This window comes from Triticum aestivum, chromosome 3B (assembly GCF_018294505.1).
Source record: "Triticum aestivum cultivar Chinese Spring chromosome 3B, IWGSC CS RefSeq v2.1, whole genome shotgun sequence".
In the NCBI taxonomy this organism is placed as follows: domain Eukaryota; kingdom Viridiplantae; phylum Streptophyta; class Magnoliopsida; order Poales; family Poaceae; genus Triticum; species Triticum aestivum.
In genome coordinates this window covers 721,074,730-721,094,369 of record NC_057801.1, presented here as the reverse complement: position 1 = coordinate 721,094,369, position 19,640 = coordinate 721,074,730, and the positions used below count along the sequence as shown (strand labels likewise).

Here is a 19,640-nt window from a genome sequence, read left to right as displayed (position 1 = left end):
ACTCGTCATCCAGTCTCAAAGCAGCCATGAACGTGAAAAAAAACTGACGGCTGACCAACTGTCAGCAGTCAAAAAAGAGCACAGTAAAAAGATCGCACGGCCCAACGAGCGTGGCGCGCGCGGAGGCCTCAGGTTCGCGGGTAGCCTAGGAGCGTTTATATGTTAGATTTTTCCGTCTGCTCCCCGTGCTCTGGGCTTTCCCTCCCTCCGACATGGCCGGCGACCCCCGCACCCGCGCCGCCGGTGACCACTTCCCCTTCCACTCCTCCCCTGCCGCCGTCCTCGTGCCCGGGGGCGGCCTCCGCCTGGGGCCCTCCAGGCTTCTCCTGCACCTGCTCCTCCTCCACTCGCTCTTATAACCCTGCGCCCCCCGCCGCCAGGCCATGGCCGCCGTCTTCTACCACCACGTCGTCGGCGACCTCACCGTCGGCAAGCCCGAGATCGCCGAGCTCAGCGACGCCGACACGCTCGACGACGCGGCGCGGGCCATCGCCGGCAGCCCGGAGGGCGCCGTGCCCGTCTGGCGCGCGCGGGCCGCCCTCCGGGGCCCGCTTCCTCGGCATGATCTCCGCCGTCGACATCGCCGCCTTCCTCGCCGGCGCCGGCGACCGCGCCATGCGCGCCGCCGTCGGCGAGGTCGTGCAGCCCAACCAGGACCTGCTCCGGGAGGTCGATCCCGGCACCAGGTCAGTTCTTGGTCCTTGACCCGCCCCTTCTCGCCGCCGCCGTCGTGTCCCCGCCCGTCCCATCAGGAATCCCACCTAATCTCCAAGTCCTTAGGCATCACTCGTCTGCGGTTTCATAGTCGTAGGCAGTGGTGATTCAGTCTACGCACTGTGCCTGTTGACTCGTGCTCAGCTCGGATCTGTCCCTGCCTGCTGGGATGCTTCACTACAGCTGAATGCTGATGCGCAAACCTCTGTCTTTTATGCACGTTCGTACTAATTACAAATCTGCGGGTAGTACAAAATTGTTTTTGTGCCTTTGTGGTTAAATTACTCTTCTGTGGTGACTGCTGCTGTTGGTGCAAATCAGGAAGTGCTTACTGCTCAGTGAAGCTGCCTAAGGTTGTGTTCACTGGATACTAAAACTGGGGTAGTGGTTGTATTTATCACAATCTCTTTCAGAAGAAAGCATAGTTGGTAAGGCGTGATCGTTGGAGCCCGACATGCTTGGGTAAAACTGGAAAGTTCAATTAAGTGCCTTCGAAACAGATCCTAATTCATACCTGGTTTGTGTGAGCTCAAGATTGATGCTTATGAGTCGCTGAATTTCATTGAAGAATCTCTGAATTTCATGTGCCTTAGTCACAAATCAACTGCTCAAGTTTAAGTTACTCTATCCCTGTCTGCGCAGTTTCTTTTCTTCAGTATCCAAAGAAATGCCACAACTGGTCATGCTTTCTTCATTAAACCATCATTTTAGTTGCCCCTTTAGGGACCATTTGCTGACAACAACTTAAAAGACTATCACATAGCTCCTCGAGACTGAAAAACTGTAACTCATGACCGTTACCAACAGCATAGATTTGCTAGGTGTTCACCTATATCAGTATATGTGGCTATTCTTGATTTTTCTCAATTCCTAGAGTACACTGATCATTCAACAATCTAGCTCGTATTTAACGCTATCTTCCAGCATCATGAAGTGTCACCAGTTCATTCCCAAACTTAAACAAGCCAGATGGCTTTCACGTGGTGCAGAGTTTGTCCTTCTGATTGTGTTGTCATAAGAGGAACAAAGTGGGAACATGGTTCCATTTGGCAATGTAACGTCGCAATCAGGAAGGCAGCAATCCATGTGGAAGCCGTGCTGGCTGTCAAGGGATTCATGAGTCAAGACAATTGTTTAAATAAACTGAGCCATACATGACACATGCAAGGCAGCCCAATCATGTCCCGAAATGATTTGGCAGCACCAAGTAGTGAGCCAATGTCACATTCTTAGGGATGACATAATAGTTGCCCGCAAATGAAAAGTTCAATAGGACATAAGAGTCTGAGCTGGATGATGCGTCTACCAATCATACTGCTCTGCTTTTTTAGTCCTTTGCCTTTCAAGCAAGTTCATTTTTAAAGATGTGATGTTTGACATATGTATTTTGTTATTCAGCCAAGTTTGATTGTCTTGCAAGGTTGATCGATGCGCTGGAGTTGATGAGGAATGGAGTGAAGCGCTTCCTTGTCCGCAAGAACGGCTCCTGGACAGGCATCACCAAGCGGTTTTCTATGCTTTACAACAGGAAATGGATGAAGAACTCAGAATCGGGATCCCCAAGCTCAGCTGGCAGCAGCAGCATGCAGTTGTCCCCATTTATCAGTTGCGCGGAGAGGTTTTGCTGCCTGTCAAGGGAAGACATCCTCCGATTCCTGATCGGGTGCCTCGGCGCCCTGGCGCCCATCCCACTGTCTCCAATCTGTACCCTCGGAGCCATCAACCCGCACTACTGCCACGTCGAGGCGTCTGCGCCAGCCATGGAGGCGATCCAGAAGATCCCTGGGGACCCGTGCGGCGTGGCCGTGGTCGAGACGATGCCGGACGGGGTCCGCAAGATCATCGGGGACATCTCTGCCTACAAGCTGTGGAAGTGCGACTACGTCGCGGCAGCGTGGGCGCTGGCGAACCTGTCAGCGGGGCAGTTTGTCATCGGCGCCGACGAGAACGGGTCGACCCCCATCTCCGCCTTCCCGCTGCCTTCCATCAGCTCGTCGCTGTCGGAGGAGGCCGCCGAGCCCGGGCGCTCTCCCAGGCTGCTTAAGAAGTTCAGCAGCAGGAACATCGGGTTCCTGAACAGCCAGGCGAACCAGGTGCGGAGCATGTACCGGGGCCGGAGCTCGCCGCTGATGTGCCGGAGCACGAGCTCGCTCGCGGCCGTCATGGCGCAGATGCTGTCCCACCGGGCGACTCACGTGTGGGTGACAGACGCGGAGGCCGAGGAGGACGACGTCCTCGTCGGCGTGGTGGGGTACACGGACATCTTCGCAGCCGTTACCCGGAGCAGCGCCTGACCGTCGACGACGTCCTGATCGCGGTGGCGTGTGTTTGGGTGGTGTACTATAATTTGGGGTTAGTTTGGTGGTTGTCCAGAGCTGAGAACTTTGTTTTGGGTGTGTGGGCGTGTGAGACTGAATGGGTTGTGTATTGTTGGATGTGCAATTCGTTGTTGATGGTCCTATAATAATGCAGACTCGGGCCTATTTATGCCTGGGAGTTCATTGATCGCTCACATCATATGTATGCTCCTTGAAGATCAACTGGGAGTCTGGGACTTGATGAATCAAAGCCATGAGGCTACACGATCAAAGCTGTCTCCTGCATCATATGGATGGATGGAGCCAATTGCAGTGCAGCAAGCCTTCAGTTTGGGTCTTGTGCCCTCCAAACTAACCCTGACGAAAGTTAACCTGCCAAACACAAAACCTTGACTCCATGCAAGGTTGGATGTTGCGGATGGAGAACTTTATGGAGCGAGCTGAGGCTGCACTAGGTGGGCTCTCCTTGGCGCCGCCTGTGTTGTGCCTGAAGACAACTTCGAGGTCGAGAGGGGAGCTGAGCTTCATGGCCGTTTCTCCCCTCGTGCTAGAACCAACTCGTCGCGTCAGCCTCCGAGGGAATGGACAATGATGTAGTTGTAACTCCGGTGCTGCAGATGATGCCTGAGCTTCGGGACCTATGTGGGGATCCGGTTCCGCCTCCTGTCCGTCGAATAACCGAAGGTAGACCCTCCCGAGATCTCGATTGTGGCTTTACCGCCGGCATCACCTCGGAAGTTTAGCCAGATACTTGATGTCGATGAGCGTGGTGATTTGGATGTTGCAATCTCTCACTCGTCTAAGTCCATTGGGTGTCAGGTGTCAGCCAGCCTACCTCTCGGTGTCATGGAGCGCGGAGTTTTAGATGTTGCTGCCCTTCCCTTGTCTGCGACCATCGAGCAGGTGATGCCTATGAGTGACATGAACACTGAGCCAAGTGTGTTGGCACCTACTCCAAATCCAGATGCTCTCTTTGCGAAGGAACATTGTGACTTGCTTGCCAGTGTGGAGGTTGCTAGACCTGGTTTGAGCACGTCGATTGCTTGCCTCTTGAAAGGGACGCCAATAAAGGGCAAACAAAAGAAGGTGGGCAAAGGAAAAAGTGGCGCCACAGGCAAGGCGTCTGTGGTTGTTTGATGGACGACCTTCGATCTTTCGGCTCGTCCTCTTGGATTGGGATGTGGTTGTGGGTTGAGAGGTGCTTGATGTCTTGTGTCGAGGTGTTCTTGTCAGGGTCTCTTGGCTTAGTAGCAATGTCGGGGTGGTTTGTGGATGTTGTGTATTCGGAGAGTGGCCGGGATGGTTTGTTGGATGTTGTGTATTCGGAGAGTGGCCGGGATAGCTTGTGCGGTTGTGGGGTTTCTTGCCATGTGAGTAGTTAGTCCGTGCTCCGTTTGTATTGGTTTTCGCCCGTTTTTCCGTAATCAACTGGACAAATCTCTTCTTCTTAATTAATCGATAAGGCAAAACTGTTGTCTCCATTAAAAAAAACACAAAACCTTGCAAACAGCAAACACACTCAAAAATTTCAAAACCGTCAATTACCGGCAAAGTGCGCATATCAAATCTGCTTCAAATTGCAAAACCTTGCAAACAGCAAACCACCCAAGCAGTACCCCATCTTTCGATTTGCAGGGAAGAAATACGTCATCTGTAGCCACAAGTATCTGTGAATAACTACACAACCTGAAGAAATATGCACACAGAGCACAACGCACAAGTCACAAAGCAGAGCAACGTAGTACAGCATGCAGTAAATCTGATCAAGGATAAGGTAATGTCACAATTAACATTTTTTCAGCCAACATTACAGTATAACACCAATGTCATAATAAACATTTTTGAACCAAAACCGCGCAGTGCAACACCACTGTCATCAGACCACAGCTAGCTGCCAAACATAAAACCTTGCAAACAGCAAACACATTCAAAAAATTCAAAACCGTCGATTACCATGCATACACATCTTCTTCAATCCTGTTTCTGCAACTGTGAGCCACACAAGCAATACCCCATCCTTCTATTTTGCAGAGAAGAAACGCCACATCTATAGCCAGAGTTACTCGTGAACGGGTAACACACAGCACCACGCAACGCACACCCACAAGTCACAAAGCAAATCAACACTACCACAGCATGAAGAAAATTTGATCAAAGATAAGGTGGTTTCATAATAAACATTTCTTAGCCAAAAGTACAATATATGTAACACCATTGTCACAATAAACTTTTTTTAGCCAAAATCACTCAATGTAACACCACTGTCATCCTATCACAGCTAGATAGCGAGATCACATGAAACACAGACACGGCGGTCTGTAATTGCCAACCAGCATGAAGGAAATATGCACACAAACACAGCACAACGCACAAGACACAAAGCAAAGCAAAGCAACGTACTACATCATGAAGAAGAGGATCTGATCAAGGACATAAGATAATGTCATAACAAACATTTCTTAGCCAAAACCGTGCAAATGCAACACCATTGTCACAATCGCAATAAACATATTTTTAGCCAAAGCCGTGCAATGCAACACGGCTGTCATCAAGATCACAGCCTAGCTAACGGAATCGCATGAAACACATACACGGTGGTCCGTAATTGCCAACCAGTAGAACAACGGCTGCAACAATGACACTGCCAACTTCGACGCTGAAGCTAATCAGGCTAGCACAGGTACAAGGGGCGGGGTGATGACATACGATACAAGTCGCTGCGGCAATAGTTGGCAAAAGGGTCGCCGAGGGAGAAATCAGATCCTCTCCTGGCGCTCTGAGCGAAGCCTTGAGGACCAGAACGGCCGACCGACAGTATGGAGGCTTCACTGGCCCGTTCCATGTACTTCAGAAACACCGCCTTGCGTATCATCTCATCTGTCGGATCAGCGGCCAACAGAACCAACCACCACCTCCTCCAGCACCAAGGCGCTCTCGAAGAAGAACTTGAGGAAGCCGAGCTCGCTTCGATCCCCTTGGAAACCATGGAAAACCAGCAGCTTGATGCGCGACTCTATGCATTCTATGGTACCAGACTCGAGCGAGAACTTCAGGTTGGCCTTGCCAGTGGATTGATCAGTTTTTCCAGACTGAAAAATTGGTAGAGAAAAGCATGTGCAGTCCATCAGCTATGAGCTATTGATACCAAATAGAAATTAGCAACATGATGCTAGTCCAAGATGGTGCAAATGGATGCCAAAAGAAGCGTCAGGGGTCTCACCATGATGTGGAGCGTCTCAACATTTGGAAAGCATCTGAGGACATTGGGGATCATCTTGACATCATTGCGGACTGCGAAACGCACCTTCAAAGCCAGGATTTTCACAACTGGTAGCATGGTGCTTGGGCTCATCCCTGTCCCAGCCTGCAGTTGCAATCAATCACAGATTCACAACTCACCCAATTAAGAAAAGAAAGATCACACAAATTTGCATTGGTAGTCTAGGATTGAACCAATGGAGAAACCAGGCACCTTGATGATGGTGTTGCCGACGTCTAAGACATGCTTTCGTGGGTCCAACGCCAAGTATCCCAACAAGTGCAGCTTGGGGGCATGGCCGATCTTCACCGTGGTGGTGCAGTTGCCAGCAGGATTCCAGGCCTCCGAATGGATGAACCGCTCTAAGGCGTGGGGCGTCCAACACGAAGATCTCTTCGATGAAGGACCCGACGATCTGCACGCACCGGAGGCTCTGGCTGACGAGCCGGACACGAAGCTTGAGCACATTGCCCTGGACGCACAGCGTCTCCAGCACGGGGCTCCTGTCGAGGATGAAGTCCAGATCCCTTCTCTCCACCAGGACGCACATTGCTCTGCCACTAGCTGCAGATCAAGCACTCAAGCTTCAGCTCCAACAGGCAGGTCACGTTCCTATCTCACTCACAACCTGACACTAGACAGGGCTGCAGCCAGCAGGGATCTCAGAATGTCATCCCTCAGCAATTTCTTGCAGAAAAATCATCGCAGCCTGGCCATTCTGTCTATCATATTCCTAGAGAGATCAATGGGGTGGCTCACAATTGCGCTCATCAGGTTCATACTAGATCTTCAGAACCTGCTTCTGGATGTGTCCAATTATGCAATTGCTTCATGATGTACTGCTTGAGGGCTTTGTAAATTCATAATGTACTCTGTACATGAGCTGTAATGAAGTTGGCGTGGTGCCTTTTCCGTGTTAAGAAAGAAACGAAGCGTGAAGAAAATCTGATCAAGGATAAGACAATTTCAAGACAAACCTTCTTTAGCCAAAACCGTGCAATTTTAACACCATTGTCACAAGAAACCATATTTTTCAGCCAAAACCATGGCTGTCATCAGATCACAGCCTAGCTAATGAAACTACAAGAGATAGCAATGCGGTGGCTCAAAATTGTGCTCATCAGGGTTCTTCCTAGATCTGCTTTTAGATGTGTTAGCTCAGCTCATAGATCAAACCCTTACCAATTATGCAATTGCTTCGTAATGTGCCGTTTGAGGCTTTGTAATTCATGTTGTACTTTGTACATGAGCTGGAACGAAATCGGCACCGTGCCTACCCATGTTTAAAAGAAGAAACAAAGCATGAAGACAATCTGATCAACCACGCAAAAATGAAAAAAAATCTGATCAAGGATAAGACAATGTCATAACACACATTTTTAACCAAAACCGTGCAATGTAGCACAACAAACATATTTTTAGCCAAAACCGTGCAATATAACACCGCTGTCAGCTGATGAAATCGCATGAAATGCAAACATGGTGGTCCGTAATTCCATGGCTCCAACAGAACGGTAGCCATGTGCATCAACAATGGTAGTACTGACTTTGACACTTAAGCTAATCAGGCTAGCACAGGCAAGAATCTTCAGACATCTCTAACAGTGTCTTGCATACTGCATCAGCAGAACACTAGCAACTTCCAGAGCAAACTTACTCCTCATGATGATAGCCGAGGCGATGCAACCCAATGCGACAGTAGTTGGCAAAAGGGTCGTCGAGGGAGAAATCAGATGCTCTCTCGACGCTCCGAAGGAAGCCTCGAGGAACAGACTTGCTTGCCCACAGTAAGGACGCTTCACTGGCCCGTTCGATGTGCCTCAGGGACACCACCTTGCGATACATATGATCCGTCGGATCATCGGGCAACAGAATCACCACCTCCTCCAGCACCAACGCAGTCTGAAAGAAGAATTTGAGGAAGGCCATCTCGCTTCGCCCCCCTTTGAAATCCCGGACAACCAGCAGCTTTATGCGCGACCGTATGCATTCTATGACACCGGACTTGTGCCAGAACTTCAGGTTGAGCTTGCCAGTAGATTGATCATCTTTTCCAGACTGAAATTCGATAAAGAAGGGCATATGCAGCTCATCAGCTATTGATACAATTAGCAACATGATGGAAATGTATGCCAAAAGAAGTGTCAGGGGCCTCACCATGATGTGGAGTGCCTCGACATTCGGAAAGCATCTGAGGACATTGGGGATCATCTTGACATCATTGCGGACTGCGAAACGCACCTCCAAAGCCAGGATTTTCACACCTGGTAGCATGGTGCTTGGGCTCATCCCTATCCCAGCCTGCAATTGCAATCACAAATTCACAATGCACCCAATTAAGAGAAGAAAGATGTCTAATTTACATAGCTCGTGTAGTGTAGGATTGAACCAATTAATGGAAATATGAGGCACCTTGATGATGGTGTTGCCCACATCTAGGACATGCTTTCGTGGGTCCAAAGCCAAGTATCCCAACAAGTGCAGCTTGGGGGCATGGCCGATCTTGACCGTGGTGGTGCAGTTGCCAACAGGGTGCCAAGCATCAAAATAGATGAACCGCTCAAGATTTGGGGCGTCCAACACGAATATCTCTTCGATGAAGCACCCGATGATCTTCACGCACCGGAGGCTCTGGCTGACGAGCCGGATGCGAAGCTTGAGCACATTGCCCTGGACACAGAGCGTCTCCAGCACGGGGCTCCTGTCGAGGATGAAGTCCAGATCCCTTCTCTCCACCAGGACGTTGTGGAGGCCGAGGTCACGGAGATTGCGGAAGCAGGTGGCGCGCGGGAGGCCGACCGTGTCGGGGAACCTCCACATGCCGAGATACAGGCGGGTGAGGGTGGTCAGGCCCAGGAGGCTGGCGGGGAGGACGTAGTCGAGCGGCCAGCGGCAGTTGATGAGGACGAGCTCCTGGACGCCCTTGGCGGCGAGGAGCCGGAGCCACCGCGCGAGCAGGCCGCGGAAGCCCTGCGAGCGGGTGCTGGTGAGGTGGACGCAGCGGAAGGGCCCCGGGTGCGCGTCGAGGACGAGGGACACGGCGGAGGTGTCGGGGAGGAGGTCGGCGTCGTGGAGGACGAGCGGCGTGGAGCGCCAGACCCCGCGCCAGCGGTGGGAGAGCGCGGCCGTGCGCGCGGCGTCCTTGACGGGGAGGCGGGAGACGACGTCGCGGAGGAGCGCGTCGGGGAGGCGGCTGACACGGTCGACGTCGTCGTCGGGTGGCAGGGCGAAGAGTCTGGCGGCGGCGGAGACGGGCGGGCCGACGGGGAGGGCGTAGGAGGCGGGGTTGAACAGGCGGCGGAGCTGCTCTTCCGACTCGTTCTCGTTGTGCGGGGTCTGCTCGCGCAGGAACTCGTTCGCCACCGCGGTTATGGGACCGGCCGACCCTAGGCACTCGAACTCCGCCAAGGCCGCCTCCATGGCCGCCGCCGCCGACGCCGGAAGCTCTCTGCGGTGGGGATGGGGGCTTGGGCTTTGGGTGTTTCTGGGCGTAGGTGTGCTGTGTGTGAAGTGGATCAGGCACGGCCCAAGGAAAGGAAAGGGGTGAAAATGTTTATTTCTGGATAGAATTTCAAATTAGCCCCTGAACTTGTCCTACGGTCCCAGAATTTTATAGGAATTCCATACAATAGGGTTTCTTAGGGAAAATACTTTTAGAGTCCTTTGTTTTGTAGGAATATATAATTCCGTTCCTTTGGGTTAGTGGAATTTTATAAGAATTCCTTTGGTTTAAAGCATAAACCCTAGGGTTTACATTAAGTGGTTTGGTTTATTCTCTTAATTGTAAAAGCCAGTCACTCTTTTTACTAAATTTTATCCTAGTCAGCAACGACACAACACATATTTTCTCTCTTCCCTCTTTCTCTTACACAATCTCTTCAATTTTTAGTTACGAATCCATGTATGTTCTCTCTTCTCTCTCTTACGCCTTCCCAATAACTTTCACGGTAATACCACAATATCTCAACTCCTAGAGGGGGAGTTGGTACGTCGTTTCGTTTCATACCCATTGATCGATCCCCCTCCCACTGATCCGACCCCTCCCCTCATTTTCCTTAAACAACCCCCACCTTTTGTTCCTTTTTTTTCGTCCGGTCTTACACACGCGCATCAAAAACCAGGCCGCTTCTCGTGCTCCCCCTCCCCTCGTACCAACACACGATCTAGACGATTGTTTAGGACAAAAAGAGAGCACGCACGCACGCACGCGCACGCGCGCGCGCGCGCACACACACACACGCACACGCATACGATCTAACGCGCTGCCGCCGCCACCGCTGTCCTCCTCTCCCCAGCCCTCCTCTACATGCTCCTCCTCGTGTCTTCGTCAGCCAAATCCCCTCCTCGGCGTGGTCCATCTCAGCCACGACGGTGATGGCCATCGACCAATAGCAGCCGCCAAAATCGCTGTCTGACACGCAGCAGGGTGGGAAGCAAACCCTAGCTAGGGTTTTGTCCGGCGTGAAGGTGTAATATAATTTGGGTTACTTTGGTGGTTGTCCAGAGTTGAGAAGCTTTGCTTTCGGTGTGTATGAGTGTGAGACTGAATGAGTTGTGTATTGTTGGATGTGCATTCGTTGTTGATGGTCCTATAATAAGGCAGACTCGAGCCTAACTATGCCTGGGAGTCCATTGATCGATCGGTGTGCTCCTTGAAGATCAAATGGGCTACGCCATCAAAGTTGTTGCCTTTTGTGGCAGATTGATGGACTCAATTGTTATTAGCAAAAAAATATGTATCTATACCTACTAATAAAAGGGAGTGTATGTCTAATATATTTCTTCGTTCACTGTTATAGGATTATAAGATGTTCTAATTTTTTCTGGATCAGATGTATATATACGCGTTTTAGTATTTTTGTTCACTCATTTCAATCTATATGTAGTCCATATTGAAATATCCAAAAAGCCTCATAATAGTGAGAGGTAGTAGTATTGACATTTTTTTAAATACACATGTATTTTTAAAATTGTTCATGTGATCTAGAAAATGATGATATAATTAAAAAAGTATTCAAAGAATTGAAAAACATATGTATAATTTGTAAAAGTGTTCATGCTTTTTCAAAAATATTTAATTCATCTATACCTACTAATAAACAGAGGTGATATTATTGGTCTATCGTATATATGTATTTTATAGAAAAGTAAAAAGTGGAGAAAATTCCTTATTTAACACTGTCTTAAATTTTTTCCCTATTTAACACTGAAAATATTTTCCTTCCTTATCTAACATCGAGTTTAATTTTATGCCCTTTATAACACTTCCATACATTTTAAGCCTTAACGGTGTTAAATGACAATTGAAATGACCTTTTTACACGTACAAAAGGATACATGTTTTTACATAAAGGTGGGTTTTGATTGGAGATTAAGGGGGAGAAGGGGCTCACCTCCATGAAAATCAGGGGGGGAGAGGTTAGTTAGTTTAAAAAGATCCTAGACAGCGTGTAAAAGCATGTAAACATTTGTATGTTTAGCATTATTGTTTACCCCCTATGTGGTTTGTGACCAAAATTTAAATATATGCTAATCAAATCCATCAGGAGCGTCTTTTTCTCTTCTGTGCGTGCCTGCGTGAGGTTCTGTCCTCTTTTTCCCCGTGACCTCGTGTGGCTTTTGCTCTTTCCATGTACTAGATGACCTGTCGCGCCATTTGGCGCGCGAGAAAATTTGAAGCAAGAACTAAAAAGAGATTACTTTGCTTTTTTTTGGTAGCAGACGATGTTGTTGTACACTCTTTTGCGAAGTGTCGTGGATCTGTATAAAAATATATATTTTTCTCATTTGTAATGTATGAAATTGATAAAATTGACACAAAAGCCCAACTGAAATGAAGAACAAAATGCAAATGTTTGAGTTTGCAATTAGAAAATTCAAGACATGATAATATAGAGCATTTTGTGTCCAGGAGCACTTCTTAGTGATATTGGTCAATTACATCATATACTCCCTCGATCCGGAAAAGCTTGTTCCTCAAATGGATGTATCTACCACTTGATGCTACATACAATCATTCGTGGGACAAGCTTTTTCGAATGGAGGGAGTAGTAATTTTGATCGACACACTGAAGTTGCTAAACACAGTCGGTCAGTAAATAATAACACGGATGCATCAAAGGCATATTTCCATGTAATCAAAAGATGGCTGAAAGTTTTTCATGTTGTTCACAAGTCCCTTTACTTCACTTGTCCAGTGGTCATTGGTGTAGGTGTTGTGTGAAACAATGCCCCTGGCATCTGTTTGTCCACGCACCCTGTAACATGAGAACTATTTGCCTAAGAAACAAAAAGATTAATGCATTCTCCTAACTACCGACTATATTATGACATGTGCTAAACCATCAAAGTAAAACAATTCAATATTCGCATGGGTACTAACATAGATAAAATAAAACTCCGCATTCAGCATGTCTTAGTAGCATCGCTGCATACTATTGTATAATTATCAGAAGTCTGGCATGCATTGTTAGATCGTGCAAAGTATAAAGTGCATTGTGAAGCACTGACATTTAACCTAGACAGACAGGGCAAAGATGTCAGCAACGAAACATTGTGAAGCACTTGTGCATCCATAATAAGAGGTGGGAATCTACTGCAGTTTTTATTCACTAAACACAAACAATAAAAGATATTAATAAATATGAGATAATTTTCTCCACTGTGGTTGTTCTATAATAAAGCCCATGATGTAAATAGAAATAAAAGCATTCTGATCTCCTTCAGTACCTAAATTGCAAAAAAATAATGGGACTACTAACTTGTTATCTTTGACTGGAACTAAATTATAGAAAAATAAAATCACACGATTTACATAGATTAATTCTACCATGTCAGCCTTTTTGGATTTTTATCAAACAACCTGCAGACATAGATAAACCAAATCTACAAAAATAAAATGAGAAGCTCTGTGAGTAGGGGACTGGAAGAGAAGGGGAGGAATAAATCAGTAAGAAGAGAAGGGACCAGAAGTCGACCTGCAACGAGGCGAACGCTCCGCTGCTCCTGCTTCTCCTATTGAGTGCTTCTCCTGTTGAGCACCTACAACAAGGATGTCAATGGCGACACAACCATGTGAATACCACACAGAGTATGTACATGAATAATAGATACACCATAAGAAGATATGACAAGACCATGCTATGTATGCAGTTAAAAATAAGTGTTATGTTATCCGTCATTAAGTCCTAATATAATATCAGTATACTTGTATGTGTGATATGCTAAATAAAAGTTACAGAGCTTATTCCATTGAGCTGTGTTTCCGGGAATAAGCATGAGCAAAAAATATTAAAACACTTCATCTAACATTGGATCACTGGATCACTTGAGGTGGTCAAGAAATCAACATGTGTTTCCTACCTGAAGAAAGAAAAATAAACAGCACACTATCTTGACTGAATGACATGAATATTATAGAGAAAATTATGAACTGCTGCTCTTCCCAAAATACATAACAAGATGCACAATTTTAACTCCAGCATGGAATAATTAGGACCAGTTTCACTATTTAAAATGCATTGTTGAATAGAAGAAAATTATGCCTACAAAGAACTCGCTAAGAACCTTGACCGGCGCTCATGAAGCTACACCTACATTCACTCAATCTTCCTTTATCCAACGAGATACATACACACGACCCGGGATATATGATAACATCAAACTAAATTTCGTTTTAGTTCCAGACCCCCCCCCCCTTCCACCACCAAATCCAATTTAAACACCATGACAACACGTGCAGGAAGGAAATATGCATTTTAGCTAGACAGAAAACAAGCAAACCTCGAGGAGCAGAACAGAGATGCAACAAAGCTGGAGATCGGGACGCAGCAACACAAGGGATCGCAGAACCTGCTCAATAAATGGAGATGAAGTGGTCAGTGCACCAGCATGCTATGATACAGAGCACAGACAAGTAAAATAAGAGTCGTTCCACAGAAAAATAAAAGAACAATCCATCTACCTGAATTGGAGAGGAGAAGGAGGCAAGCAAAGCAGGCAAGATGGATGAGCATACCAAGGACGAGCGGTAGACAAAACCGAGAGCAAAAATAGAATACATAAACCAAATAGAGATCGATTTTCAGCTGGGCCAGTAGATGCACTCCTTCAGGTATGCATCCTAATAGGTCCTATAAAAATCACAAGAAATTAGAGGATGGAACTTGACTGCCTTGTATATCATTTGGAGGCCAAAAGAAGCTAGAAAAAGTGCGATGAACCACTAATCCCTTTTAAAACTACCCATCATTCCCCTGTGATATATGGATAATATTAGAAAGTAGAGAAAATCACCTGCAATTTTGCTTCGTCGTGGGAAAGCTGTCATCCATGCGCATCAGTAATTTCTCACGTGTTCTGCAATACAGAAACATATACGTATAAGTATATAAGATCACCATCAGTGCTCATGTAAGGCACTGTTCTATTTACCAGTTGGACTGTAAGGCAATAGAGGCCATTCTCTGAACCTTCATGCAAATAATTAATCATCCACAAAAGGAAGTAGCTGATTAACAATAGAGCTGTAAGACTCTCTCCTCATATCCCTAAAGAAGTGAAAAACAAGCAAATGGTTCTCATTTTTTTTCTTACCTAATTCAGCAACTCCAACCTTAGGTACAGATCATGCCATTGGTCCACATCGCAAAGATTAACCATATCACTGGTCGAAATGATGTAGCCACTGACAACAACAGAGCTCCCTCCTCATATTCCTAAAGAAGTGGAAAACAAGCAAATCAAATTCTCTGTATAAAAACATGCTCAAATAAGAAAATCAGAGGCATGCTATCTATTAAGGCATTCTATCTATCAAGCACATAAGAAAGTCATCCTCGTAATCAAGTAAGCACATGTTTGATATCTCGGCAAGATTGATGAACAAAAAAAATGCCAGTGGATACCAAACTTTTATCCCTCCTTGGTGAATGGCGAGATCACCATTCAGATACATGAAAAATTGTTGTTGTGACAATCAAGAAAAAAGATATGCGATGCTATAGCCAGCAATTTCAGAGCCGCTACTTGCCAAATACATCTGGAAGATCACCTAGTAGTCTTTTGTTCAAATAAATCTAAAATCGCATCGAGCAGCAGTTTTTTTAGCTCTTATAGTTTGGGTCATAGCAGTCATGATTTGGATGATATTCTAAAGAACATAACTAGAAGACTATATACAGAAAAGGCTAACAGATAACGCCAAGAGCACAGAGCACCCCCTTGTAGACACTACCCTGGACCATTGTTCCAACATAAAGGAAACAATACTCAATCAACCCTATGACATATCAGAACCGGAGATGAATAGAATATAAATGTAAGAACAGAGATCGAAAAAAAATGAAAGGTATAGGACCACTGGAAACAAACCTATGGAAGGTACAATGCAGCAAAAAAAGAATGAAATTTACCAAAGAAAGACATGTCTGGTAGTAATGGAATGTTTGTATTGCCTGGTTACAAACAATGAGATCTTTCAGGTGGCACACATCCAGCCGACACCATATAGACCAATAGTAATAACTATATAAGCAACAAACTTTGCAATATAGCTTGAGAATGTTGTAGCAATGGAAGCATCTAGAATATGGATCAGAGAATGGCAGGTACCTGCAGAAAATAAGACATGAGTGGTACATAACCTCTTGTAATGAACCAGCATGAGCTTCACATCACACCCTATAACATAAACTGACCATATCACCTTACCACCTAAAAAGAATGACATCTCTTACAATGGCAGCAACTGCGTAGTAATATGGTTTCTCCAGAAGCAATCAAAAAAATTGACGAACAGAGAAAAGCAAACAATAGGAACTCAACAATCATGTAGTACCGTAATGCATCCTAAAAGAGAAGCCAAACTCATCTCTAAAACAAAAAAGGGAAGCCAAGCTGGCATCTCAACATCCAAAATAGTAAATGTCGCTAATACTTCACACCATGAAAAAATATTCTGCTAATTCATACCAAAGAGACACAAAAACTAAAAATGTATGAAAAAACAAGCAACATATGCATGCCAATTCCAGATATTTGAATGGACAATACGCTGCTGAGGCTGTAGCATTACGTGTTTTGTTTTTTGCAAAAAGAAACCTGCACTCAGCCTGGAGCTTAATACCTAGGAATAAGATTTCAGAATAATCAATAAGTTTTACAAAGAAATTTGTAGCTGCATCAGGAAGTTTATGAGCAAATTAACATGCAGTTAAATGAGTTGAAGCACATAAAAATAATAATTTGATGTGAGCATAGCTACCTGGTTGCAGATAGATCATTAAAATTCTCAGATATGTCAGTACAATATTTTCTTGCGGGTAGTACAATAATTAATCCCCATCAACAACATAGCCACCTGCATAGCGTATAGAAGAAAGCATAATTATATGGATATTTGTATCAAACCTCTCATCAATCCGTACGAGTTATGGGAGAAAGCTCAAACTGAAAAAAATATTTGGGATGAGAAATGTGTTAACAAAGTAATACCTGGGGTTCTAATTGCACCAATCGACATATCTTGGCATCCAAATGCATGTACATTCTTCAAAGTTGGGCACTGAAGTAGCAGCCGCTCTGAAAAAAAACATTTATAATCGCAAAAGCGGCTACCAACTTGGCAATCTGATAAAAGTGTGACATAATACTCTGGGCATTTCACATCTAAATTTCTCTAACTTTAAAGGATATATGTAGAAATGATACAACAAAGAGAAGAATTTTAGAATGAACTTTAAACCAACCTTGCTCTGTAGTAATCGAAACATATGAGCAAGGTTGTCGCAATGAACTTTAAACCATATATGTAGAATTGGATAGATATCTCATCTCTGCTTTCAAGGATTGCAGTTACATAACACCTTAGTAACTTACTGGGCATTACTAACTAATGTTGAACCGCACTTCTGCAAGTGTCACAAATAAAAATCTTAAGAAAGTATGCCATAAGAACTCGGAAAAAAATACAAACACCTAATCTGGCACAAAAGAACCACAAATGTTGCAATAAAATAGGTTGGCCAGAGCATTATGGAACTAAGTACTTAATTGGAAATAAGCAACAAGTAGAACTCGTGGACAATAGCATGAAACAGAAACATGAGCACAACAAAATTAACCAATGCAACGCATACAAATGGAGCACCCAACCCTGCTGCTGCTCATCTCTGTTTATTCAGATCGGCCTAAATCTATCTCGAGGATTGCCGCTGCTGAACCTGCACATGAAAAAGCTGACAACTATTGTTATTCTTGTGCTGCCTAATGCCAATAGATCCGACCAATCTACAACTTAGTGTGTAAATTATGAAAAAAATACAGGGAATGATGGGGGCAGAAGGTTGCAACCGGCCTGGAGATGGACACCATGCCACCACTAAAACTCAGCGTAGGAATCAACTGCAACCCAAACACTATGTGCATAATTAGAAGAAAGAAAAGGAAGTATGAGCTCAGTTCACCATGGGAAGATGAGGAAAGGAGGAAGAAAGAGCTCACCGTTGTGTTGCATCTCTCCTCCATGAACTGGCAACCGTCCTTGACCTCTCCCCCTCTGCACGCTGCTGCCCTCACTACAGCAACCGCTCCTCGACCTGCGGCCGATCTGGAATCGGGCGGAGGCCATGGCAGAGGCAAGGACGCCGGGGAGGGGGTAGGGAAAAGGGGGGCACGAGAGAGGCGGCGGGGGGCGAGCCACGACCTCCGTCGCGCCACCATGACCATGGCCTCCTCGTCCTCACGCATCTGCCCCTGCCACCGTGACTCTCTCCGTACCCGAATCTCGGGGAGGATGCATCTGGAGAGGGACACCGGCTGGGGGAAGCGGCCGGCGAGGCTCAGCACGATGCGGGAGGCCGTGGGAAAGAGGAAGGAGGCGCCGCCGGATGGGGAGGAAGAAGGAGGCGAGGGAGTGGATGGAACGAGGAGGACGTGATCCCTTTGACTGCTCGATCTAGGTTTTTTCACGGGCGTCTTCATTGGTCACCGACCGAGTCGACGAGCACTTCGCTGCCGCATGGACCAACAATTTTATGGGGCCAGTGGCAGTCACCTAGTAAATCAGTCAAAGATGTAACAAAAAATAGCAATGAACAGTAAAAATCGAGGGTGAAAAACGATCGAGCGAGTTGATCGAGCGGCCGACCATTGTGCGCGCGCGAAGCCCTCCAGATGGGTGGGTACCCTAGCAGGCTTTATATGTTAGATATGTATGCAAAGCAAATCCATCGGGAGCGAGCGATCCCGCAGACCACCATTTTTTTTCATATCCCAAGTATGCATCGAAACATAGTTAGTCTCCTACGTGTCGGGTACCAACTCGTAGTACCTAATCCATGTATTTGTCTAAATACTAGCAGTACTTTGTATTACATTTGTTCTTGTTTACCATATGTTCTTATGCTGGATAGAAAGATAGGCAAGAGAGAGGGAAAATAAATGGCTAAGATCAAGGAGCAAGTTGTTCTTATCAGTGAGAGAAGGAGGGAAAGAAAGAATGGGCACAGAAAAGTATAGTATCTATTCCATATGTACTACACTTATATGATGGCTACTGTAAATTATCCATGAAGAAAGATAACACATACTCCTGATATCATATACCCACATGATTGCTACTGTGTATATATATAACATAGACACTATAAACAATAACAAGAAATATGTTATATTACTAGAACTAGGACCATTACTTGTATACTGATTAGAACTGCAGCTATATGGAAGCATATGATCATACACTAAACCATAATGTTCTAGGGATTCTAGGGTTCGGCCATCTATACTTGCTTTTTGAATTGAGTTTGAGAGAGCATGATTTGTGTAGATTTTATTGAAGTATCAAACACTATGATTTTCTTCAAATTCTAGATTTTCTTGAAGTGGCCCTATTATATGCAAATTTGAAGTGGTCTATGTGGTTGCTCATGTATATCTAGTGATGTAGTTGCTCAAATATGATTGATATTTGGACATGTGATATTTGGAAAATGATGGATATGTGCTTGCCCAAGTGCTATCTTGACTTTTCTTGTTTGCAGGGAAACTCCGGTGGCCTATGTTTTGCCAGAATGTTCATTCATTTCCATGCCGGCAAATTTCAGGCGCTTGATATGTCTTGTTTTGAGCAAAGGTCATGCCGAAGTTTCCCATCAATTTTGGCATGTGGTATGCTAGAAAGTAGGAAATATCGAGCACCCCAGATTTGTCGGGACGTGAATGAAACGATATTCCTGCAAAACATAGGCCATTTTTATGTCACTATTCATTTTATTAGTTCGAGAATTGGTGAGCACATTGAACCCCTAGGAAACATGGCTGACAACGATGAAGCCGGAAGTTCTCAT

At 45.8% G+C, this 19,640-nt stretch overlaps 1 protein-coding gene, 1 non-coding gene and 1 pseudogene across 52 annotated transcripts; 1 reads left to right on the top strand and 2 right to left on the bottom strand.

The window, feature by feature from the left end:
• Window positions 1–133: 133 nt before the first annotated feature.
• Window positions 134–3,226, top strand: LOC123072004 (CBS domain-containing protein CBSX6-like; annotated as a pseudogene).
• A 2,401-nt stretch (window positions 3,227–5,627) lies between these two features.
• LOC123072003 (F-box/FBD/LRR-repeat protein At1g13570) lies at window positions 5,628–9,802 on the bottom strand. 2 transcript variants are annotated; one of them, XM_044495576.1, is made up of 6 exons: window positions 8,704–9,802; window positions 8,449–8,592; window positions 7,949–8,349; window positions 6,505–6,855; window positions 6,253–6,396; window positions 5,628–6,121 (listed from the first exon to the last, which is right to left on the bottom strand). In XM_044495576.1, the coding sequence occupies exons 1-4, from the start codon at window positions 9,709–9,711 to the stop codon at window positions 6,852–6,854; spliced, it is 1,557 nt and encodes a 518-aa protein (XP_044351511.1). In that variant the 5' UTR covers window positions 9,712–9,802; the 3' UTR covers window positions 5,628–6,121; window positions 6,253–6,396; window positions 6,505–6,851. The 2 variants fall into 2 exon arrangements, with proteins under 2 accessions (XP_044351511.1, XP_044351510.1); XM_044495575.1 differs by lacking the exons at window positions 5,628–6,121; window positions 6,253–6,396; window positions 6,505–6,855 and adding an exon at window positions 6,872–7,174.
• Window positions 9,803–12,125: 2,323 nt separating this feature from the next.
• Window positions 12,126–18,301, bottom strand: LOC123071999 (uncharacterized). 50 transcript variants are annotated; one of them, XR_006434768.1, is made up of 13 exons: window positions 17,794–18,298; window positions 17,615–17,694; window positions 17,430–17,513; window positions 16,786–16,872; window positions 16,556–16,651; window positions 15,705–15,903; window positions 14,887–15,008; window positions 14,725–14,800; window positions 14,587–14,649; window positions 14,255–14,423; window positions 14,074–14,142; window positions 13,269–13,332; window positions 12,126–12,548 (listed from the first exon to the last, which is right to left on the bottom strand). It is a non-coding gene; the product is annotated as an uncharacterized protein (transcript). The 50 variants fall into 50 exon arrangements; XR_006434769.1 differs by having other exon boundaries at window positions 17,644–17,694; XR_006434763.1 differs by having other exon boundaries at window positions 16,786–17,201; window positions 17,644–17,708; window positions 17,794–18,297.
• Between the last annotated feature and the right edge of the window lie 1,339 nt (window positions 18,302–19,640).

Excerpts from the sequence above, each read along its gene's own strand:
- LOC123072003 (XM_044495575.1), bottom strand. The coding sequence starts at position 9,711 with ATGGAGGCGGCCTTGGCGGAGTTCGAGTGCCTAGGGTCGGCCGGTCCC. Across the intron at positions 8,593-8,703 it reads TGGGCAACACCATCATCAAG|GCTGGGATAGGGATGAGCCC; the intron begins GTGCCTCATATT and ends TTGCAATTGCAG. Across the intron at positions 8,350-8,448 it reads TCGAGGCACTCCACATCATG|TCTGGAAAAGATGATCAATC; the intron begins GTGAGGCCCCTG and ends ATCGAATTTCAG.